Source organism: Aythya fuligula, chromosome 18, assembly GCF_009819795.1.
Source record: "Aythya fuligula isolate bAytFul2 chromosome 18, bAytFul2.pri, whole genome shotgun sequence".
Classification (NCBI taxonomy): Eukaryota; Metazoa; Chordata; class Aves; order Anseriformes; family Anatidae; genus Aythya; species Aythya fuligula.
In genome coordinates, this window is record NC_045576.1 from 2,270,338 (window position 1) to 2,294,990 (window position 24,653).

The 24,653-nt window shown below is 54.3% G+C and overlaps 1 protein-coding gene across 1 annotated transcript in view; it reads left to right on the plus strand.

Annotated features, from left to right (window-relative positions):
• The window catches only part of NTN1 (netrin 1), an 84,759-nt gene that overhangs the window by 41,671 nt on the left and 18,435 nt on the right, over positions 1-24,653 (plus strand). The window contains exons 2-4 of the mRNA XM_032199839.1: positions 3,540-3,728; positions 17,224-17,373; positions 19,940-19,993. Coding sequence (XP_032055730.1) covers positions 3,540-3,728; positions 17,224-17,373; positions 19,940-19,993 — 393 coding nt within the window. The remainder of the gene's footprint in view (positions 1-3,539; positions 3,729-17,223; positions 17,374-19,939; positions 19,994-24,653) is intronic.

Sequence of the window (24,653 nt, forward strand, 5' to 3'; positions counted from 1 at the left end):
CAAAGTAAGAGAAAGAAAGGAGCAGAAGGCAGCAGCGCTGAGCTTCGCTGAGCAACTGGAACAGAAATGTTCATCGGGGAGTTTGTGGCACCTGGCATGTGCTTTGCTCCAGGGTCTTCAGCTGGAGCATCTTCTCCGCTGACAGAAAAACAAAGCATGAGGAGCAGAGGTGGTGCTGACCCTGGGAGGTGATTTTTTATTGTACCCGGCAAAGATGTTCATAGAAAGAAAGGATGGGTTGCTAAAGAGCCGCTTGTTGCAGCAGGGAAATTCGAACCGAGGAGCATTGGCTGGAAATTAAAGCCAGGCCAACGCGTGTTCAAAACCAGGCAAGAGGCTTCAGCACAGCGGGCGATGGACCCTCAGCGAGGGGAGGCTGGGCTGGAGCCTCCTTTCCTGAGTGTCTCCATCCTAGCTCGGCATCTCCGTGCCCCCATGACCAGTTTGCCCCGAGCCTGTGGCACCAGCGTGATGGATCCCACCATCAACCTCAGCAGGGACTTTCTGATGCCTGCATGGACCATTAGTTGCATTGCCCTAATTCCTCCGTCCCTATGTGCTATTGTCAGGAAAAAAAGAGGAGGATTCTTCTGTCTAAGCCTCTCCCATCGGGCATCTCTGAGCACATCAGGGTACAGATGGAGCTCCCAGCACAGCGCTGTCTGCTCTGGGATAACACAGGGACAGCTATTTCCACAAAATGCAGTCTCTTTGGGGGTTTAGCCCCACTGTCCGTACAAGCAGGTGCATCCCGAGGTGGGGATGATGGCAAATCATGGGATTAGGAGGTGCCCAGTGCCCAGCAAATGCCCTCAGTGTCTTGGGAGGGCAGGTGGAAAGAGGGGACAGCCCAGGTCACGCTGCTGGAGACAAAATTCACCAAGAAATCGTATCAGAGAGGTGGCCCCCACAGCCTCATATGAGGTTCAGCTTCTTCCCTCCTCCAGACATAGGATTTTTGCATCCCTGTAAGCCTGAAATCGATCCCAGGCTTTGAGCAGCTCTGCGCACCCTGCTTGCTCTGCTGCCTGCCTGCACAGTTCTGCCCGGCGGGACCAGATGAAATATTTGCACAGACCTTGAGAAAACCCTAGAAGCTCCGTGTCCTGGCTTTGCAAACACGTCTCTGTTTATCAAGTAACCCAAAGAAATGCGAAGATTTTCACTCACTGTCCGGGTGGGCTCAGCTTTGGGTTTTGGAAAAGGACTTGCCAATGCAGTCTTGCAAAATACTGGAGTAGCAGCGCCAGCTTTCCTCAAGCACCAGTTTCAGGAGGTGAGCTTGTACACTCTGGAAAACATGAATTCCTGCTGGCTTTGAGGGAAAAGGAGGTCATCTCCATGCCACCCCTTGGAGAAATACCTCCCCATGTTGCTCAGCTGGGTGTAAATCTTGCGGTTTGTAGCACCAAAGAGAGAGTTGCTGGCAAGTCTCAAGGCTTTCAGTGGCAGAGATGTGCCTGCACATTCCTAGCCTGCGGCAGGGGGACAGATGGAGGGACGTGAATATCTTCTCTGCCCAAGCCAAGCGATGCGCCTGGTGCTGGTAACGTGCCTTGGTGGTTAGCCACAGCCCGGAGGACACCCATGCTGTGCCTTTGTGTCACAGCTCCTGTCCCCGTCTCAGCCAGTCTTCTGCTGCCAGAGCAGGACCAGCCCTCGGTCTCACCCCACCACCTGCCCCTGCATGCCCCACGGGAAGGGTTTAATCTCAGCTTCTCCCAGATGCAAATCAAGGGTTGGTGTTCTATGAACTCCACCACCGCTCCCCAATGGCTCCATTCCCGTGCGCTGCAGGGCAGAGCCTGCGATCCCACATGTACAGCACTGAGGTTAAGCAAGAAGGGCACATACCCCCGTGATTCTTTCTGATGCAAACTGCCCAGTTACGTGTGCTCACTGCATCAGCAAACTGGGGCCGAGCTGGGTCTCCAAAGCCACAAGTCCCTTAGCACGCAGGAGCTGTGGGGCCGCTCACCCCATTGCTCCTCTCCTGCCCTGGGAGATGGCAAATGTCCCCGCAGGCTGGGGGCTCACCTACGGGGACACAAACCACAGTTTGAAGCCACAGCGTTGGGAATCGCGCTGTCTCACGGCTCACAAAGCACCCGGGGGCCACCCTCACACCATCCAACTGCTTCTCCAGCTCTGCAGGCATTTGGGTCTGGTGGGGATGTGATGCCAGGCCCTGGCAGGGCAGCTGCAGGAGTTTGGGTTGCATGGGGAAAAGCAGGGAAACGGTTCTGCGTCCTGCTGGGCAGATGTGGCCGGAGGGTTGTGCTCCCCACTATGGTTTTGCATCATGAGTTAGCCGGGGATTGTTCCCAGTAAACAATCTGGAACTGCACTGTAATTTTGGGGGCTGAAATTTGATAATTAAACAAATACAGCATGCCTTTGTCTTGGGCGAGCACCATAAGGTAAACAGGAAGGAATGAAGGATTAAGATGTCTCTGCTGGAAAGGAAGGTGACAAGCCCAGGGCCGTGACACCTTCGCGCCGAGCGGGGGGCCCAGCTGCGGGCTGGCATTGCACAGCTGCATTGTTCAGGGGTGAAGAGCAAATAAAAGCAAAGGGAAAAGAAAACAAGCTATAAAACCCTCAGCAAAGCGCACAGCCCCAGCGACCGCCTCTTGATGGCCCCGTGACAGCCCTGGGGAGTGGCAGGAGAGGGGTCACGCTTTTGAAGTCCTCAAGTTGCCTTTTGCAAAGGCCCCTTGTGACAGTAGTGCCCGTGTTGACTTTAGGGTGCATGGGGGGGGGACATCGGACATCTCCCAGCAGGCTTGGTCACAGCACGGCCAGCTGGAGCAGTGTTTGAGCAGCTGGGATGGGATGGGATGGGATGGGATGGGATGGGATGGGATGGGATGGGATGGGGTGGGATGGGATGGGATGGGATGGGATGGGGTGGGATGGGATGGGATGGGCAGCATGCAGGTAAGGTCTTGTGAACATGTTTTAGGCTGCACACACAACGCGGAGCCTTGTGTTCCACATACAAACATGGCAAGGAGAGCCAGGGAATAAGATACTGAGACTTTTATGTGATTCATAGAGCTCAAACACGCGTGTTGGGATGGATGTGAATGTGAATGAGAACACGGGGAAGGGTGGAATGGGGGTGCTGGAACCCCTGGGGCAGAGGGATTGGGATCAGGGGGTGCTGGGGAGAAGAAAGGGGGCCGTGCCCTGCAGTGCCAGGAGCCGAGGGGAGGGAGCAGAGCAGGGCTCGCACAGGGCAGAGCTCCGGCAGCAAAGCTGTGCGTGGCCGTGTCCCAGCCACACGTGCCAGCTCCCTGTCCTCGCCGAGCTTTTAATTCACATGAGGAGCGGGGAGAGGCAGAAGGTTCATTGTAAGGCGCGGTGGTGAAGCACGAAGTCTCGCTGACCTCGGCTTCCCCTCCAAAAAGCTGGGTTCACCAGAAAGTGGCGGTCGGGGAGAGGTGTGGGCTGGCATCGGGGTGGGCACCCCCGGGGGACCCTTTGTGTTTGGGGGTCCCGGGGTGCTGACGGGCTGCGCTCTGTGCCCTCTGCAGCCTGCAACTGCAACCTGCACGCGCGGCGCTGCCGCTTCAACATGGAGCTGTACAAGCTGTCGGGGCGCAAGAGCGGCGGCGTCTGCCTCAACTGCCGGCACAACACGGCCGGCCGGCACTGCCACTACTGCAAGGAGGGCTTCTACCGCGACCTCAGCAAGCCCATCTCCCACCGCAAGGCCTGCAAAGGTACATTTTTTTGGGGGGGAGGAATGGGTGGGACAGCATGGCCCCTTCTCCTCCTGCCTCTTCTGCTTTCACCGCTCCTGCTATGCACACCTCCTCCTGCTCCTCTCCCAGCCAAGCCACCAAAATGAATTTTCCTCTCCTGCTCCTGTCCCCTGCCCTCGCTCCCCTGGTCTCCCCAGCCTCCCAGTGAGGATAAAGCCTCCAAGATATAACATAAGATATAAGGTCCTCCGTGCTGAGGGTGAGTTTTTTGAGATGTTTCCAGGTTACGAGGGCTGTTTTCTTGCTCCCGTGCATCAGGGCAGACTCGTACAAAGCCCCAGGTGTGGGGCAGACGTGGGGTCTGCAAACCAGCGCTCACCTCCCCCAAACCCCTGGGAGCCAGGGCAGCACCAAACCCATGCACCAGTCACTCCTCTCCTCCGGATGAGGCCAGAGCAGTAAAATGGGAAACAATTTTATTTTTTAGCTCAGCAGACTGGGTTTTCTGAGGTCTCCTCTTTGGCAGTGGCAAGTCCCCCAGCCTCTGCAGGGTGTATTTTAGGGGGATTCCCAGCACACCTGATGCCAGCTGTCCCCAGAAGGCATGGGGTGGCCCTGTGGCACAGGTGGGTGCCCCCGGCAGCCCCCACCTTACCCAAGCTCTGTTGCTTTACATAGGATCAAGTCCTGCAAACACGCTTTTTTAACCCTCAGCTGGATGAGGCATAAATCCCAAACCTGTGGCTCTGCTGAAGGGATCAAACAAACCCAGAGCAGGAGATGCTAGGTTTTCCTGCAGAAAGCTTCACCTCTTTTCTCTCAAAGCACTGATTTCAACAAGAAATGGAAAGCTTTTTGGCCTTGCTGGGTATTTTTGGCTGGAAAGCTTCAGGTCTTCAGCATTTTTAGTTTTTTAATTAAAATTGCTTCTTCTTTTTTCTTTTCCACTTAAAAGACATGCTTTGCCAAAGCAGAAAAAGCAATCAGTTCTTCAGACAGCCCTGCCCTCTTTTTTTCACCTTGTAAAAACTTTTCCAATGACAGATTTCTGAGTTGGCCCATTATATGGCCACTAAGGAGACACGATGTGCACTGGGGGGAATTTGAGGTGCTGGGCCCCAGTGCCCTGTGCTCCCCCTGAGCCTGCTTTTGGGGTGCAGCCCCTCTCTGCTCTGCCCCGTTCATCACGTTACAAGAAGAGCACCCTTCCCAGGGCTCCAGTTGTCCCAGCTCACCCCAGCTGCCTCCACCCCAGGGACGCTGGGGGTTTCCCCTTTCCCTCCCCATCCCTGGCTTCCCCATGTCTCCCATCACAAGGCAGCCCTGCCGTGGCACCCACCTCCTGTGTCTCCCAGGGCTTTCCTCGCCCTGGCATTTCCCATTCCCCAACCCACAGCACCCCACACCTGCCTCAGTTTCCCCTGGCAGCCGGGCAGAGCCCCACCAGCCTCCGCCAGGCGCTTTGCACTGCTTTAAGCCCACGCTTCCCAGACGCGGGCTCATCTGCTCCTCGAACACCCTCTACAATTGTTCTTCTCCCCTTCCCCTGCCTTCTCAACTGCTCCTGCTCTTGAAACTTGAGATCGCCACATTTAAATGCTTCTCCAAACCCCCCACAGGTTATAACAAAAATGTGGCTATTGGAGCCACCAGATACAAAGGTTTGTAATAAATATGCCGGTGCATGAGCAGCTCCCCGACTCGCAGGCTATTAGCACGATTTCACAGCAGTTGGAATGGTTTATTGTTGGCATAATCCACCGTCCTATACAAAAGCAGGCGAAATGAAGTTTCCTACAGCAAAGGCATTCCTTTGAACACCGGCTTTTCCTGAGCCCTGTTTATGGCACAGCGTGTTTTATGTTCCCCCTGTTTTGTGTCCCCGATTCAGGGAATGTTCTGAAATAATTGGTAAAAATGAGCATTTAAAACAAACAAGCAAAACACAAATGCCATCTAACAACTTCAGCCATTTCTCCATCAATAACAATATTAATTTATCATCTCACCAAGCCATCTGCCGATGGGCAAAGCTCTCCCAGAGCCTCCTCTTGACCCAATGTGTTTAGAATTAAGGAATTAACTGTCCTGCAGCATCTGCCATCTCCCTGCCTGCCGCTGCATCTCACACAGCACATCATGTTTTCTCCATAAGACTTGATTCTTTCAACCATCACATCGCTCCGTTCATGTTTCACGTGTAACACATTTAAAGCAGTGCATATAACGGGCAGGGACCCGCCAGGGGAGCATGCAGCACGTTTTAACCACCCTGCAAGTATGCGTGAGCTCGGGCAAACTCCCAGCAAATGTTCCATGAACGAGCTGCTGGAGACGGTTTGTGTTAATTCAGCCTCATTCATTCAGCCTAACAGACACATCCAGCCCGCCTTCCTCTCCCCTGCGTGTCTCATCTCTCACCCCATCCAATGCGCTAGGTTCTGTATCTCCATCCGTAACGCATCTCATGTCACACGTCAGGAAACCGTAGAGGAAAAGTTGTGTTATTTTAAATGGTGTTTGTAGTGCCTGGTTCCGGTGATGTATTTATGCAAAAATATCATGTTGCAGAAATGTTTGCATGATGTCTGTGTTTTTCTCTTTTGTTTTTCTTTTTCTTTTTTCTTTTATCTTTTCTTTTTTTTTTTTTTTTAACTTGGATAAAAAGAAAATGCCACTGATTTTTGCACATCTGCAGGACATGGCAATGAAATGAAATGTGAGCAGAAAGCAAAGCTGGGCAGTGCCCAGGCTGAATGTTGGCAGCTTTTCCAACAGCCAAACGTGTAACAACTTTGCCCTCACTTGTGCAAAATATATTCTAAAGATCTGAAGCTGTCCTACCAGCACAGGTAAAATCATAAGAGTTTGCCTCTAGGGGTGATTTCTAACCCAGCAGTAGCTAACCGCAGAGTTGTGCAGCTATGCTACGTTTCTCGCCTGCGTGCTAGCTTCCAGTTACTTTCTGAGGGGAGAAAAAAAAAAGCCAAGTTGCGGTGATCGGAGATGCCATGTCCCAGAGCCATGCAACAGGCAGATCATGGCATGAAGCCTGCAAACCACATGGGAAGGAGTCGATGACAGCTGGAGCAGGGATAGTGCACGAAGCAAAACCCTGCCACACTGCCCTTTTAGCAACAAAAACCCACATGTAAGAAATCTCAAATATTCATCTTTTCAAAGCTCTGAACAAGTGAGAATTTTTCCTCCTTTCTCAATGATTTTTGCAAGAGTGTGAACAGCTCCCAGAGCGCCCAACCTGCGCTTCCCGTTTCTTGTGCTCTCCTCTGCTCCAAACAATGCCGCAAGCGAAACCCCACCTCTGGCTCCTGCAAGCCTCTGCCCGCTCCTCTCCATCATGGGCTGCTGCAAACCAGTGCCCCGGAGTTAGCTCTGGTCATTAAATTCACCCACGATATTTGTCAGTTTATTGGCATTAATGTCACTCTATCAGGAGAGAAATTCCTCAGGGTTTTATAGCCCAGCCATAAAACAGCCCCGTGCCCTGGAGAAAGGATTTGCACGCTTTTTGAGTAAAAGATGACAAAGGAGGGGCATTACAAGCATTGTGCCAAGGCTGCCAGCGCACAGCCGGGTGGAGGGGCCAGGTTTGGCACCTGGAGCCCTCCTGCCATCGGCCTGCCAGTGCTGTCCATCTGCCTTGGCATCTGTGGGTGCGTGCTCCCAGCCCGCTGCTCGAAGATTTGGGGTTTGCTTTTTGGAGGTGGTTTGGGGGCAAGCAGAGAGGCAACGATCGCTGTTCCCATGGGCTCAGCCTCTGGCCCTAGGTGTGCAGGGGCAGGTTGTGTCCCCGGCTGGCTGCAGGCATTCGGGGGGCTCTGGCCCAGCTGAACCCCTCCGGCTCCTGTGCCACGGGAGGGGAGAGCAGAGCCCCCGGTGACAGGGACAGAGGGACGGGTCCCCCGTCTCTCTCCACTGACTATAGAGGGAGCTGCGTGACCAGCTTAGAGCACGGAGCTCATCTCTACGTGGCCGAAGCCGGGGGAGATGAGCCTCCTGCCGAGCCCCAGCGAGATGTTGGGGTGCACGAAGCAGCTGGGGCAAAGCCCGGGGTTGAGGACGGGCTCGCTGCCAGCGCCGCGCTGGTGTCCCTGCAGCCGTGGCCCAGTGTGGGTCGGGAGGAGCAGCCCGGGCTTCCCTTCCTTGCAATGCTGTGCCTGTGGTGCATCTCTGCAGGCTTTGGTGGCCAAGAGGACCCTCTGGCCTTGGAGATGTCCCCTGCCACCACAGTGGCCGACCCGCAGGGCTGGGGTTGGACACCTCGCAGCTGGCACCTCCCAGAGGCAATGGGATGCCCGAGGCCATTGGTGGGAGCTCCTGGCAGGACTCCTGGCCCAGGCCCTTCCTTATCCACAGTGAGTCCCCTCTGCTGGACAGGTCCCACAGACTTACCCTCACCTCCTTGGTGTCTACCTCAGGGCAGGGGGTGCATCCTACGAGAGGTGCTTCCTGCCCCACAGGCAGCCTCTCATTGATCCCACCTTGTTCACGGTTTCCCAGGCCCAAGCCCAAAGTGAGACTTTCTGTGAACACCCCCCTGCTCCCCAGGGAGTTGTCTTCAGTTTTCCAGCTTTCTTCCCTTCCTCTTGTTGTTTCTTTCCTCCCTGAAGACCAGCTGGAGCCACCAGGGAGATGGGAGATGTGCCTTGTGTCGGCAGGGCTTGCTTCGAGTTCTTGCACCAGGGCTTGGTCACCTCTGAGAAATCACATCCCTGGAGAAAGCTGCAGCTTCCAGGGCAATGATCTGCCAAACACAGCTTTTAATTCCTCCACGAGGCAAGCTCTGCTCAGGCTGGATGAGCAGCCTTCTAGCTGTGATCCTGTACGGCGCTCCTTAGCGGCTCTGCCTGACGCCCTCCTCCCAGAGGCCCCGTGGTTCCTTATATTGATCCCATTCCAAGTGCTGAGCTCTGGTTTGTGCTTTCTGCATCTACAACTTGTCAGCAGCAGCCCCAGGCAGACACAAACCACTCGGAGGAAGTGTACAAAAATGCTGTTTAAGCCGTCTCAGGCACTAGTGTGGAGGTGTCCTGGAGCACTGCAGGAGCCCTGAGTGCCACCGCCCCCAAGTGCCACCCCTGCCATGGCACGTGGGGACCATTCACCCACTTCAGCTGGTCCCAGACTGCAGAAGGGACGTGGTTATTACAGAAACTCTGAAATTACTTTGAGACAGTAGAGTGAAAACATGGAAAAGGAGGGGTTCTCTTTTTTTTATAGAAGTTGATGCCCAATGCCACACCTCTTCCTGGCCGGGCCAGCTATTAAACCCACAGGATTGTAGCGACATGCAAGCAGCTACACCAAATTAAGCAGCCACTTCCAAGGAGCAGTGCTTGCTGTGGGGCAGCAGTGACTGTTCCTGCAGCTCCAGGAGGTGATGGGGACACCTCTGGGTTGTTCCAAGCCAGGCAGTCTCTACCCGGCGCCTTCAGCCCTGCTCTCCCTCAAGGACTCGAGCACTTTCTAATTAACTCCGACCTATGAGGGCATCAGGAGGAACACTCACAGCTCCTTCCCCAGCACAGGGCGGCTCCACCCCCACAGGGATGGAGCCATGCACTGGGGTGCACATTTGGGGACCACAAAGGTCCCGTTCCTGTGCCAGGCGTGCAGCCACTGGTGAGCTCGCTGGTACTGAGGCTCGTTCTGCCTTTCCTTGCAAGTTAACCAGGACAGGGAATCCTGCTCTCAGCTCTTTCCAGCAACTTCATCGCTGACTTTCTTCAGCTGGGACAACCTCCTGAATTACAGCAGCATCTAGACAGACATTTGCTTTCTGCAGACTGTGTTTTAAGTGGTCAGGGACTGATGCTGGGATCAACGAATACAGGGGGTCCATGGGGACCCCTCGCCAGGTGCTGGGGGCGAGACAGGGCTCTGCTCTTCAGTGGCCTCCAGAGATTGCCCTAGGAGCTTAGTGAGCAAAAAATGAGAGAGGAAAAGAAGAAAGAGAGGGGTTTGTCTATGCCTGGTGACAGCAGCAGAGCAAAATCACTTCTGTGCTAAAAGTTCCCTTGTGCTGCGGCTGACTTCAGGCTGCAGGGGAGCCGAGAGCTGCACCTACCACTCCCACCCCAGCCCCTGCTGCACACCCCAGCCCTGCGGCAACACCAGGGAGGTACCTGGACCCCCACTCAGTCGGTAAGATGGAAGAGCCAGCAAAGAGACCCCAGAAGGAGCAAACTCCACAGCAGAAGATACTGGCACCAGCTGGGTTGGCAGAGATGGCGCAGGATGCTCTCTGGGTGCTGAGAGCTTGGGGAGTTTGGCCAGGGGCCCCCAGTGCACCCTCGGGCCCCCCAGGGCAGCCCAGAGACCTCTCTGCCCAGGTCTTTGGAGGACTTGGAGCTTGGGGCTGGGTCCTGGGTCTCTGCAAGAGACTTGGAGGACTGGAAGAGCCAAAGTTGCTAAATTCATTTGCACAGCTAGACCTTTGCATATCTCTGAGACAGAGGAAAGAAAAGCAATAATTTGCCTACCCATAAATATTTTCAAATATCTGAATTGATTTCCTGCTTCAGATCAGTTCTAGAGAGTCCAAAATCCCCCAGTCTGATGTCAAAAGGAAGCTCAGCCCAGCTCCTGTAGCATGCCCAGTTCTGACTTGAACCGTACTGAAAACCGGCGCCTTTTCCTCCTTAGAAGAAGGAAGACATTGCCCAGTTAAACCTGCACCTCTCAGGGCATCACAAGCCAGCTGCTCCCAGGAGCTCTCTTTGTGTTCTTTCACTCCCCCCCAGGGGCTTCAGTGTCCAGCCAGGTGCCCCCCCATGCAGAGCTGCTCTCTGGGCTCCCCGCTCCCTCCCACCTCATTTTGTCAGGCTTGTGGCAAGCTCATCAGCCCCGAGACTGGCTGTGCTGCCAGATTTGATTGAAATATTATTAGTGGGAGAATACGCCCGCAGGAACCTCATTTCCTCAGGAGCCAGCCTAAAAATGCATCAGGAGGAGAAAATGTTTGACTTTTTCTTTCCCCCCTCAATGAAAGTATTTTCCAATCTGCTCATTTTTTTTTTTTTTTTTTTTTTTCTGCAAGCAGCCCCAGATCTGTGCAAGAAGCAATTTCTCCCCTCAGAGCAGGTTGAGCCTTATGTTGCTTTAGAGCCACGAGGACATGTCTTTGTGCCTGCTCTGCCTGCCCACACCTGCACGCAAAACAAACAAACAAACAAACAAACAAAAATCAGGCTCTATCAGCAAAAGCAGGAGAAGGAGGCGTCTCTGGAGGTCTCAGTGTCCCCAAGGGCTCTTCAGTGATTGCTTCAAGACACACCCGAACGGTGGAGCTCAAAGATGAGAGGGAATCTCCAGCAGGTCTTAACAAGAGGCTTTTCCAGCATTCTGGAAGGTGCAGTGATAATCACTGTCTGTATCACTAATGCCTGCCCAAAACGTGGATTTATTGCTGCTGCTCAGAGCCCCCACCCCAGATTAGTAGTGACTCTCACTCAGCAGAGGCACTGGGGGCCCCACCTGTTCCCTGGTGCAGAGGGGACAAAGACCAGGTCTAATCTGTGAAATTTGGCCCAAACTGCAGGGTGCCTGTGCCCTTGGCTTCCCTGAGTGCCAGCTCAGGAGGAGGAAATGGGAGAGCCCTGAGAAGCTGTGCAGGAGGACGGACGCTGTGAAATGCCAAGAGATTATTTGTCTTTGCCTGATAAAAGAGGGAATTCATTTTCTGCTGGTGAGAAAACCTTTAAATCTCCTAGAGAATGTGCTGAGGGACACGCTGCATGAACATGATCCTTTGGAGAGCTAAATCCAGCTCACAATACTGCAGGCAAGCCAACGATCTCATTGCAAAGGAGTTAAGAGTTAATATTTAAAGCCATCATTAGGGTTCAGAGTTAACACAAGCATGTTTCAACCTCTGCTTCTTGTTAGCAAACTGCCTAGGGAGGGACGAGGCCAGGCTGTGTGGGACACATTAGATGCCACAGATTTTTCTTGCCGACGGCATAAATCTGTGGGACTTGCTGGCCGTGCCAACCCTGGTGGAGGTGTCACCAGACCGCCCGCAGGACTTCTGCTGGAATCGGGATCCCAACAGCCGGGCTGCCGAAGATGCAGGAGCAGGAAAAAGCAAGTGTGTGGCTACACAACAGCTTGTTTGCTTAGTGCTGTCTGAGCCCTACCTCTAAATGCTAAAACAACAGGCGAAGAGAAATACATTTACTGCATCGGGAGGGCACGGGCTGCTTGCTTGAAGCAACAGGCAAATAGAAGTTTCTGATTTGCTGTTTAAAATATTGTTGGAGTCAAAACATCCACAGGTGAAGCTTCACTTTGGTGATTTTTTTTTTTTTTTCCCAGCAGAAAACTTCTGTAGCCACATTTTTTTTTTATTCTAGTCGGAGTCTTTGGAGAGAAGACAGAAAGCAACCAAAGGGAGGCAATTTTGGCCACGATTCTGGAAAAGCGCTTAAAAGCATGTTTAAATATAAACATGTACCTGAGGCACATTGGCTACATGGGGCTTCAATTCATACTTAAACCTGAGTGATTTCCTGAAGAAGGCTCATTCCGTGAACCAGAGCCCCAGCCGATGGCCAGTCCGAGGAAGGAAGGTTTTTCCAGTTTAGTTCATTCACTGTTTTACTGCTCCTTGTGCAGCGCAGTGCAAAGCAGCCACATTTGGGGCTTTGAAATCTGGCAACACTGCAAGGTATGTTATCATTGCAGACACAGCATGACGAGGGGAAATCTGGACAATCCCCGAAATCACGCCTCTCTCTGTTCTTTGGTCAAACGGGCTTTTCATCGTTCTGAAAACCTCCCAAGGCCAGGGCTTCCTCAAAAACAGGAAGATGCTAATTCTCCAAAAATGCGGGTCCTTTCAGGTACCTTCTCACAACCGGTCACACCTGAGGAGAGCTAAGCCCGGAGATTTGTGCCTCTGTTTACCTTTCGATGCACGTGTGTGGGGGAAGATTAGCACCTGGGAATGCCTCTGACCAAAACTCAGGGGTGGAAAAATATTTGCATTTTTGTCATGCTACATGCCCACCTTTGGTGGGCCAGAGACATCCCAACAAGTCCAAACACTTTTTCAGGGTAGTTTGCATCCTTTCATGCACAGTCCTAAGTATTGCCTGCTGATTTTCTTAGCCCCAAAGCATCCAAAGCCCCAAGTCGCACCGTTGCCCATGCTCTGACAGATGATGGCCTGTCTTGCAGTTTTGTGCCTTGTCCTGGAAGCCTCAGGCAAAGATACAAACCTCTACAACAGGCAGTTTTGCAACAGCATGCCCCCAGGGGAAATCTCTTCCTAACTGCAGGCAGTTAGTAGCTGGCTCGGAGTGCTTATATCCGTATATATATTAATCCCAGCTAATGTAACTACAGATGTTCTCATTCACGGGCCCATCTAATCCTGTTGGGTCTTTGCCATGGTGTCTCGTAGCACGAGTCCTACGAGTTAATTACGTGCAGTGCAAAGAAGCATTTCCTTTTATCGCTGAAAAAGGTTGCCTTTTGAGCGCGCTGAATGTCCCTTTGTTCCCGGGGCTGGAGGAGCAGAGGAGAGGAGCACCTGTCTGACCTCCTCGGCGCGGCGCGTTCCTTGGCACCCCTCCACCGTCTCTTGGCAGGGCTTTGCTAATCTTCTCCGTCGCCCTCCGATGGGTGCTTCTCCTTGCCTTTCACCGCGGGCTCCCAGCTGAGGGCCTGCTATTGATTTCTGTAGTGTCATGATACGATATTCAGTGTCGCTCTCTCCCCCTTTCAGAACACAACCTGCTATCTCGTTGCTCTTCCGAGCTCCGTTGCAATCAGCCAGATGTTTCATTGACGCCTGGGTCTGTTCCTGGAGTGGTTACAGCTGATCAGGACCCTTCAGCGCTCCTTCCCCTTGTGCATCCTTCCGCACGCTGGGGTTTATCCGCTGCCCCCGCACCCACTGGGGCACTTTGGGCAGGTCTCAGACAAACCCTTCATGGTCTTCTCACCTCTGGGCTAGCCGATCTGAAGCTGGTCACATAGACATGGAGTCAGCTTCTTGCTTTCCAGGCCTGGGCTATCATATAAAAGAAACCAGCTTTTGTGGGCAGAGGCACCCCCACTGCTCCCTCATTCCCCCTTTAAGCCTCGCCATCTGCTCCTTGTCTGCGCCACAGCCTTGAGCATGGAAGAACTTCATTTCTCACCGGTAATTCCCAGTCAGCTCTGCCACGGATACTTGCCAAAGCTTTTTCTCAAAGACTTCCTGAAAGAGCAACTAAACTGTGGCAGTCACCATCCTTGTCCGTGCTGCTGGACCTGGGGTGCAGCCACCCAGGGCGCTCCCCTCCCAGCGGCCCTGCACCCCCACTGCAGTGATTCTCCAAGCAAGGCACCATCTCAGAGGGCAGAAGCCCTCTGTTGCCCCATTTGCTATCCCTAACAATATCCAGGCACCTTCCTGCAATGATTAGTGAGCTTGTCCCTGCTCCTGTGCCTCCTGCTCTTGGCTCCTCTCAGCGCTGGGGACCACTGATGTTGGTGGGTGATGCACGCTGGGGAGTCCAGGCATGAAAACATGCTTCATGACCCAGAACGCTGATAACAGGAAGGTGATGAGGAAACCAGAAAGGTGCTTGCCCTGATCACCTCCCCTCGTGATTCTCGTGCAGTCTTTCTTCACTTTGGGGCTGGGACACAGAGGAATCTGAGCTGCACCAGACAAGCCAGCATCAGCCGCCAGCAGCCCAGCCATGCCGGGAAGGAGAAGAGCCTGTAACTGCTGGCTGCAGTGTTTGCACTGACCAGAGAACTGCAAATTGTGTTTAATTGCTCCTAATTGCTGGCACTGGCTCTGTTCCTGGGGGACAGGGATCGCACATCTGGAGATGCTGCTTGGGCCCCTTCCCACCTCCCCGCTCCAGGGCGATGCACGGGGCTGATCCGCCCCTCTACTGGGAGAAGCAGCAGAGGCAGGCAGCCTCCATTCCACCCTCATCCCCTCGGTCACTGCACGTGGCCATCCTGTGGGGACACGGCCACCGCAGAGCCCCGGGCAGGCACAGGGGGCCAGCAGCCCCAGGAGCAGTGGGTCAGGGACAGCAGCATCGCCGTGGGGTCTGAGGGACCCAAGCAGCTCCCCATGCTCTGCAGACCATCCTCCACACACGCCATTCTGCAAATCTTACTCATCACAAAGGCTTTTTTCCTTTTCTCTTTTTTCCCTTTTTCCTTTTCTTTTTTTTTTCCCCTTTTCTTTTTTTTTCATTTTTTTTTCATTTTCCTGTTTCTTTATTTTCTCTTTTTTGTTATTTTCTCTTTTCCTTATTTTCCCTTTACCTTTCTTTCTCTTTTCCTTTTTTTTTCCCTTTTCCTTTTCATTCCCTTTTAAACTGTTTTCCCTTTTTTCCCTTTTTCCCCTCTCTCGTCCAAGCGGTCCCACCGAAACCCGCAGGATCCGCTCGCACGGGGGAGGATTACTCACAGGATGGGGGTTTGCAGGCGCTGCTGAAAGCAGCACACGCAGCCCCAGCGGGGACGCCTGAAACATGAGGCATGTTCCTCCCGCTCCTCCTGCCCTTTGCCTCTTCTTGTGTAACCCTTCCCTGATTTGCTTATTTTCGTGTTAACTCCTGCCTCTCTGCTCCACGTTCACGCTTTTCCACCCTGCTGCTTTTTGTCCATCCTTGATGTAATTTTATTCTGTCTCCCCTGGCAGTACTGGAGCCATCCTGTGTGGCTGCTGAGAGCAGGTTCCCCACCTGAAGGTCCCTGTGCTTGTCACCAGCCTTGCTGGTTTAACCTTAAAATAGAACTGTTAAAATATTTCCAATCAAAACTAGATTGGATAGAAAATTAAGGTATTTTTTTTTTGCTCCAGGCAGGTCTGCAAGCAGCTGGTTCCCAGAGGTCTGGGGGCAGCGCAAGTTTTAGCCAAAATCCCCAAATCAGAAGTGGTCAGGAAAGGGAAAAAGAAGTAAAAGCTTTTTTTTTTTTTTTTTCTTTCCCTTGAAAAATCATCATATTTTGGCAAGACTTAGCCTCTTTCTGTCCTGTGCAGGAACAAGGGGACATCCTGGGCAGAGAGCCCCAGGCAGCATCCAAACCCCAGATGTCAAACTGGGGCAAACTGGAGCTGGGGTGGAGGAAGGTCCAGCTTGGGGGGGAGGGAGGAGCATGGGAACCTGCAAACCCAGCCCAAATGGATGTGGGCTGTCCCCAAACAATTTGGGGACACAGATTTGGGGTGTCTCAGAGCCAGGAGGTGGCAGAACAAAGCAGGAAACATCGCAGCGTCCCTCGTGGGAGTGACAGCCTCAGCCTGGGGGGTTTGGGAGTGTTTGAGAGCAAAGCCCAGCCTCTGGGGCACCTGGGCTGGTTCCCGACCCCCAGAGCAGCCCCCTCCAGGCTCTGGGCAGTGGGGCAGGGTCTTTCCCCCAAGCCCCCCTTCTGGCAGGCAGCGTCCCGAGGGGCACAAGGCGGGCAGGATCCGTGCTCCCCAGGCAGGGCTTTGGCTGGCTCTGTCCCGAGGATGTGCACGAGAGAAGGAAGCTTTCCTGCCTCTGCCTGCCACAGCTCAGCAGGGGCAGACCGCAGTCTGGCACAGCGCTCACAGCTCTTAGAAACCAGGGCTGTTAACAAATGTGCGAGGCCATAATCCTTTTGGAGCAGTGATGATAACAAGCCCCGATGCTTTTTCTCTTTTTTTTTTTTTTTTTTTTTGGCTTTTTTTTTTTAACCAACAGCTGCGCCGGTAAGTCCCACTGTGGGAAATGAGCTGGTGAATGATTTCAAGTGCAGTATTTACATCCCCTGCCAAACCCTTCACATCTGCCCAGCTCTGCCGTCAAGCTTCCATCCATCTGGCCGGGAACAGCAGGTCCTCAGGCTGCCTGCACCCACAAGGGCATTTCCTTCCTGCGCCCGCAGTGCCAGCTGCCTGGGATGCTGCTCAGTGGGGAAGGGCTTGAGCAAAAGCACTGAAAGGAGTTTTTTGTGTGTGTTTTTTTTTTTTTTTTTTTTTTTTAGTTTCACGTGAAATTAATTCCCAAAGTCATTGAAAGCAATTATTTCCACCCGAGAACTCATGTGCTGAAGGGGTGATGAAACACTCCTTGGTTTTGTGCCCCTTCCCTACAACCCTGACAGTGCTCCAGGGAGCCGGGGACGTCAGGGTTCAGGTTAGGGTTAGGGTTAGGGTTAGGATCTGCCCCAGCGATGTTGCCCCACGGCTCCTCCTCGAGCCCTGCAGCCCTTCCCCATCCCAGCACCCAGGCAGTGCAGTGCCCACGGGTGGGTGCCCCAGAGCAGGACCTCAGGCCCCCCGCGCTGCTCCCCAGCTCCACGGAGCACAGAGCACCCGCAGTGTGTGAGACATCCCCCCTGGTCCCCGCTGCTCCTGTGCCAAACTCCACCTCTGTTTCAGGTCGGTGCGGTCCCTGGCTGGACGAGATGTTCACAGGACACCCAAATGCTGCCGGTGGAGCCGCGCCGCCTCACCACCTCTGCTCTCCTCGTGCCCTCACCCTCCTTTTATGTGTTCCCCCCGCAGAGTGTGATTGCCATCCCGTGGGCGCCGCCGGCCAAACCTGTAACCAAACCACGGGCCAATGTCCCTGTAAGGACGGCGTCACCGGCATCACCTGCAACCGATGCGCCAAGGGCTACCAGCAAAGCCGCTCTCCCATTGCCCCCTGCATAAGTAGGTGGATCGCGCTTTCGATGTCTGTAGATGAGAGAGATTAACCCTTAGCACAACATGCACAAGCTCAGCCAAGGCAGCCACTAACCCTCCTGCATACATGCTGATGGCTGGGGCTGGGGGATGGAGCTGCCGGTGCCCCCACACATCACCAGCTGTGGGGCACAGTGCCAAAACCAAGCCCCTCGTGTCGAGGAGCTGTGTTGTGTGAGGGCAGCTACAGCCCGATTTCCTCAAGCCGTGATTCTGCCTCGGGGTACAGCATGGGGTCTGGGTGCTCAGGCAAATCACTACACGCAGATTTTTCTCTTCAAACGCCAGGCTGCACTGGCAAAGAGCTCAAATCAAAAGAGCTGCCGGTGCGATGGAGCTGCCATCAGAGCAGCACAGCCCGATTGTGCTGCTGGATTTTAGCACCTGGATTGCTAAAGGTGACCATCAACACACAACGCACACAGAAACGTGGGCTGGCTCACCGCATGGTCTGCTTTTGGGTTTGCCTTCCCAAGTGTGCCGTCAGCCTCTGCTCTTAACAGCAGCAAGCTCCAGGTACGGCTCCCAAAGGCACTGCAGTGTTTGCTCTGCCAAGAGCCACATTCCCACTCGATCCCTTTTGACCGATGCCTGGGCAAGGTGTGGTTTCACCCCGTGCTTCTCTACGGAGCCTCCTGGGTTTGCTGCTGTTGGATCATTTGGTGCTCACTCACCTTGCCAGAGACCTCCCCACCTGCCCTAACATCAGACACCGAAATGGCAGTGCCCGGGGCAGGCTGGGGAGGAGAGCTGCTCCCCTCGAGGCTGCCTCCCTGCTGCTAAAAACAGGGGAAAAATGGGAAAAGAAAGGTGAAGGTTGAAAGAATCAAGTCTTTGTTGGATCCTACAGTCTGCTGCCCACTCCCAGTGCCTGCCCTTGCCAAATTAGGGGGCAGGCACCCTTTCTCCACCTTCTCCCATGGAAGAAAACATACATTCCAGGGTGGTTTTTGGTCACTTGAGGCTCATTCTTCCCCATGTCGCAATGGGACGGCAAGAGCTCAAACCAGATGCTTGTTTCCCCAAGATGCTACAGTCATGGCTCCGGTATGCTTTGCAGCAAGTATGCGCAAAGGTTTATCATCCATCATTCCCCAGGGCCATGGTAAATCAGAGGGTAAATTGTTCCTTGCATCACCTCCCCTGGGATTTGCTGCACTAAATGAAGACAGACACAGAATTTCAACACGATCGCAGCCGGGCTGTGTTCACGCCAGCTGCCAAAGCAGCAAGCTCACGGCTGCCCCTGTCCTGCCACCCTGCCATCCTCCGGGCCCCGTGACAGCTGCTTGCTTCTGTGACACTGCCGAGCATCCTCCCAAGGGGCTGCGAAGCTTGGTCCAGATGCATTTCAAGCAATGCTCTGGCCTGGCTGTAAAATCGTTGTGCAGTTGTTGGGTGTTTGATCAGCTTGTACGAGGCCAAAGCAATTAGAATGAGGATATGAGCATCTCGCAATTCTCCTATGCTAAAAAAGAAAACAATAATAATTAAAAAAAGAAAAACACAGCAGCACATTTTCATCCCTGAAAAAATGTCAGTGAGCTTATCCCTTGTTCGGGGGGTATTCCCAAATACATGCACAGGTTTTATACACGCACAGTGCAGGGCACCAGCTCTCTGTCCCCACACACCCCGCTCTCTCCTGATCACTGCACCAAGCGAGGGTCCAGCCACCCTGTCTGCAAGAGCACACTTACTCTCTGATTTACCACTGACTGCATTTTCCCTGTCCCATAAACTTTTATCCACACAAAAATCATGCCATGGGAATGAGCAAGGCGCCAGGCAGGGTCTGTCTGCACTGCAGCCCACGCAAGGCGAGCATCCATCGTCCCCACTCGGCACGGCCCTGCTGGCTGCTCGTGCACCACCCACGTGTGCGCCACGTGTTTCACAGGGGCTTGTGCCTGCGCCGAGCTGCATGAGGGTGAACAGCTCCAAAAGCCGTCTAACGCTAATGGGGCTGCAATGCAGACAGACCCAAGTGGCCAAGCTCCGCGTCTCTCCTGCCTAAATTCCGCTCTCAGACCCAGATGAGGGATCGGGACAGCAGGGTGTTCCCCCAGCAGGATTCCCAGGGATGCTCGGGAATTGCTGTGCCCTAAATGCACAAAAGATGTCACTAATGAGAGCCGCGTATGCGCGCTGGGGAAAAGAGCTTGTCTTGCCAAAGCTGGGACCATATAATGTGCTCCATCTGCAGCCCAGCCTCCGCAACATCAACAAACAGTCAGACTTGGGCATGAAGACCCAGAACATTATGTGGTTTCAGCTATGCATACAAAGCCCAAATCAAAACCAGGGAGCACCGCGCTGGCACCAGATCCGTTTGCATTTCCTCTGAACGTGTGAGATGAGGCTAGCGTCCCAGCGAGGGGCTGCAACGCTTTACCTGTGGCCTCTCACAGGGCTGCGGGCACCTCGCGCTGCTGGGCAGGGCTGGGCAGGGCTCAGCTCCTCGGGATCGGGACTAACGCTGCTTTCTTTTGTCCCCTCTCTGCTCCTGCCTGCTCCTCCCCGCCGGGCGCAGAGATCCCCGCCGCTCCCCCCACCACCGCCGCCAGCAGCACGGAGGAGCCTGCAGGTACGTTGCCTCCTCTCCTAAAGCCTCTTCTCTCTGCCTCCAGGGTAAAGGTCTTGAAAATGTGTAAAATTGATGGATAAATTCTGGTGCCTGTACTGGGACAAGCAGATACCTTTTGTGCCCTGAATATCTGAGTTCTGAAAACACGCCTGCAGCACCCCGAGATGGGAGCTTCTGGGAGCAAGCGTGAGCATGGGGAAGTTGCAGAAAAGTGTTCCCGGGGGGGAGAATCACTGAGGAGCAAATGGGGGTTACTGCACGGCACCGGCCCTTGATGGGAACCAGGGAAGGACTGGAGAGCACCGCTAGCTGATGTACGTAGTGGCTGCACAAGTACAAGAGCCCTAAAGAGGGCAAAAGAAATCTCAGCTGAGTTTTACCTGGGGAGGAGGACTGGAGAACCAAAAGATAACAGAAAACCTAAGTGTTGCTTACATTTGCATGTGAGCCTTTCCTTTTTCTGTCCAGACCTGTGTGCTTCTTGCGCTAAGCAACCTGAGGGGCAGGTGTGGCCGATGTGCTGCGGCACCGTGCCTCACCAGCAACATTGCAGGTTGTCGGGGTGGGACAGGGCTGTGGGCAGTACAGGGGCACCCTGGGGATGCTTTGGCACCTCCCAGTGCACATCTTCCCATCTCCCCTCCCCTGCCCTTGCCCCACAGCCGCCCTGCACAGTGCCTTCATCTCATTCACTCCACCTCCACCAGCACCACAGCACTGGTTCCCAGCACCCGCCCCTCCTGAAACACACCCCGCAGGGACAGACACCTGCCTCCTCGTGTCACCGAGGGACTTTCCTGTCCCCGGTCCCCTCAATGGACCTGCCTGAGCAGGTGATGACAGCAGGAGTGCAGCAGCTCCTCCTGTCCCACAGCCCGCAGATTCCTGGGGTATTTGGACAGTGCCACGATGGGGAAGGACGCAGGGAGGGAATATTGTTTACTTTTGCCTTACCAGTGCAGGAAGCTTCATAAATTAAAACTTTTGCACTAAAAGTGATGGACATCACCTGGAGTTGAACTCCAAGCCCTGGGGCTGGGCTTTTCCCACAAGCTGTGCTGGCAGCGTGCTCAGGAGCAATGCCCAGGACAGGAAACCAGGCAGCAAAGGGACAAGGTCTTCAGACCCCAGTGCCAAGGGAAGGGGAACCCTGGGGTTTTCTGTACTGCTGATTTGAAGCCAACTTCTGCAGCTGTAAACACAACAGCAGCAATTCCAGTATCTTCTCTTAGGCGGGTATGAGCAAGAAACAGCTTGTGGCATTGAGTTTGTGCCTTTTGCTTTGTGTGTGCTTCCTAAAGCATCTCCACTGACCTGCAGTGCTGAGCAGAGCGTGAGGGCGTGCACCAGAACTCTGCCTAGGGAGCATGCTTCGAGTTCATGGTCTGGTGATGAGTCCCTTTGCTGCTTTGCTTGTTAATTAGGAGTTAATGTGCAATGTGAGGTTTGGCGAGTACATCTCAGCCAAGTGTTGGGCTATTAGCAATAGGAGCTGTCCCACCTCACCCAAATTCAAGCAGCAGTGGGTCTGCTGTTCCTTAAAGCACCATCTCCCAACACCAGCCTCAGTTACCCTCTTCTACCAACATAAATCTTCTTCCTCAGCTCCTCAGGAGCTTAATTACAAACCACAGAACATCTCACCATCTTCCAGTGAGCTCCTCCCCCAGACCCATTTCACAGGCAGGGATTTACAGGCGGGCACAGCACATCAGGTGCTGGTTTGAGGATCAGAGGGACCCCAGAGGAACATGAAACTGCTGCGTGCGCTGCAGGAGAGACCCGACCCCAACCGGTCCCACACGCAGCACCAGGAGGGTGGGAGCAGAGCAGGCTCTGAAGGGTTTGCTTGGTCCTGCCAGAGCGAGCTCTACTCCATCATGTCATCACGTTCAGCTGAGCCTCTCCTGCCCAATTCACCTCCCCACCCTAGGGGATTGAAATTGGCATCACCATTTCTGACCCAAACGTGTTGAGAAAGGAGCCAGACAGTCCCCAGCCCTTGCTGTCGTGCTGGGCAGTGCATTAAATCCAAGCAATGCTTAAAAACAAAAGCTCATCAGACTAAATGCCGCATTTCTCACTGCCTAGCAGGGATTGCCGACTGAATGTTCCTTCTCCTGGTCTGGGAACACAGAGATTTTGTTCTCCACTGCAGGAGCCGCTTGTTCATCCCCCTGCAGCCTCCCAAACCCGCTCTGCTCCCAGCCTGCTGCAGGGGTGATGGAGCAGCCCCTTTGGACCCTAATGCCACTGCTTTGCTGCAGGCTCCCCTGACAAATGCAGGCATTGGGCAGCCCAGAAGAGGCAGCGAGGGCTTCTCACAGCCCTTCTTGCAGGGACAGCGGCTGCTGGGGCGAGTCCCTTAGCGCACAGAGCCACGCTGTGGCTCCGTCACCACAGCCAGGAGCAGAGCCAGCCCCGTCATTGCGGTGGCAATGCTCCCTCAGGTCCCTGCCAGCCTCAGGACCAGTGGCACGAGGGGACACACGTGCAGTGTCCCTGAGCTCGAGCTGGCTGCAGAGATCTCCAGCTTCTGTTTGCTCCTTGTGGGAGCTCGTTCATCAGGGCATGGTCCTACCCAGGGGCTTTCAGAGGGGGTCCTTGGTCTTTTCCCTGCCTGTCCTGTGTCCTTTCTCACCTTCCCCAGCTGTGACCATGAGCAGGGAGAACACACGGAGCCTGCATTCTCAGTGCCCTCGAGCAGAACAAGGCAGTACATGACCAGTTTCAGGCTGAACATGGACACTTTCAGCATCACCCAGCTCCCAGCATCCTGCCAAAATCCCTGGTGGTTCCTCAGCTAACCTGTGATGTGTGAGCAAAGGGTGGACATGCAGGGAGGATGCAGAGGGAGGCTCTGGGTGCAGCCCCTTTGTTTCCCCTGCTGGTAGCTGAGTGTGATGGGAAGCATCTTCCTCGCTGGAGGCTGGGGCAGCATCCCACTGATCTGAGGCAACGCAGGGGGAGTTTTAAAAGAGCACAGATGAAAGCCGGCTGGTGCACAGGGGGTGGAAGCATTGACTTTTGGGGGGTCCTGCCTGGTTCTGCTTAGCCCCGAGGGGTCCCAATCAATTTGGGGAAACTGTCCAAAAGGGCCTTGTTTAGATGAGACGCAGCCATGCTCTGCTGTGCCGGGGCTCAGAGGATGAGGAGGGGCTGTGCGGGAAGACCTTCCTCCCTGCCCTCCACTGCCGGTCCCACTCCGAGATGCAGAAAGGGTGAAAAAATAACGGGGCGGGGGGGAAGGTTTACAAACCTGCCAGTCAGTCGCTGTCTTATCTGAATCTAATCCAGATTGGCTTGGAAATGATTACCTTAGGTGGATGATTTCAGCGAGGGAGTTTAAATAAAACCAGGTGATTGGATCGATGCAGCTCTGCACAGCTTTCCCCTGGAAATCGGCCTCCGCAGTTTCAAAACCAGAGCTGGACTTTCCAAAAGGGGTTGGGGCTCCAGGTGGTGTCCGGGTGCTCGTGTTCCTGGCCGGTGGGGCCGGGGCAGGATGCTCGTGCAGAAGGGAGGTGGGCAGCCGGGTGCCAGCTCTGGAACCTGAAATAGTCTGAACAACAACAAGAACAACAACAAAAAGAAAGAAAAACCCACCAACAAATCCCACCGGCTGTCCGAGCCTTTCAAGGCTGTTCCTGCTTCTCTGGCTCTCTTGGAAAAAACACATGCAAAGGTTATGGCTTCGGGCCGGGAAAACAGAAACTTTATAGGAAATAGTAGAAAACATTGACTTGAAAGCATTTGTTCCCCAGGGGAATTTGCTGTGTGCCTTGCATTGCCAGGACCCGCCAACAGCCACCCCGCATCCCAACTTCGGGAGCATCCTGGGTGCATCCAACCCCTTCCCATGGCTTTTCCCTGCTTATACATTTGGGCTTTGGGGTGAAATCCCCAACTTTTATCCAGTCTTGCTGTCCCCGGCACTCTCATCACCGCAGCAAATCTCCACCAGGTGCTGCCTGGGGATGACATATGCCATTTGCTGTGAATTTGACTTTCAGGGCTCAGGCTGCTGGTACCCACCTCGTTTCCAGCCTCCCAGTCAGTTTGTACCCATCCATCCTGGTGGGAACGTGGTCTTTTCAGTCCAACACCTCCATCCCAAGTGGAGGTTGTGGACCATTGACCCCTGCTCATGGTCACATAAACACTGCCATCATCCCTGCGGCAACAGCTTCAGGGGAAAAGTGATATTAGGAAAGGATTAAATGTACCACAGCTCCTTCTGATGAGCTGCAGCAGCTGGAAAGAAGGAGTCGAGGCCCCATGAGCTGCCAGCTGCCTCCCCTACATCTGCGAGGGGCGCTTGGGACAGGCCAGCATGCAGCCACACCGCGGGCATCATGCAAAGCCCCTGGGTGGGAGAGGGCACGGGGCCAAGGCGCTGCTCCTGGCCCCTTCCCCAACACTTGTCCCCATGGCCAGATTAGCCCCAGCCCCATGAGAAGCTGGTAAAGCTCTCCTGGTGCTGGACCCTCAGGAGCAAACACAGCGGGTGCCATAGGAGCAGTCAGACAGCTCCTTGCTCTCTGCAGGTCCCAGTGTCCACCACAAGCCCCAGCACATGGTCATGTCCCCTCCACGTCACCTCCCCAGCCCTTGGGGACCTGTTGGGTGCCTGACCCGGCGGGTGCCACCCCGTCAGGGC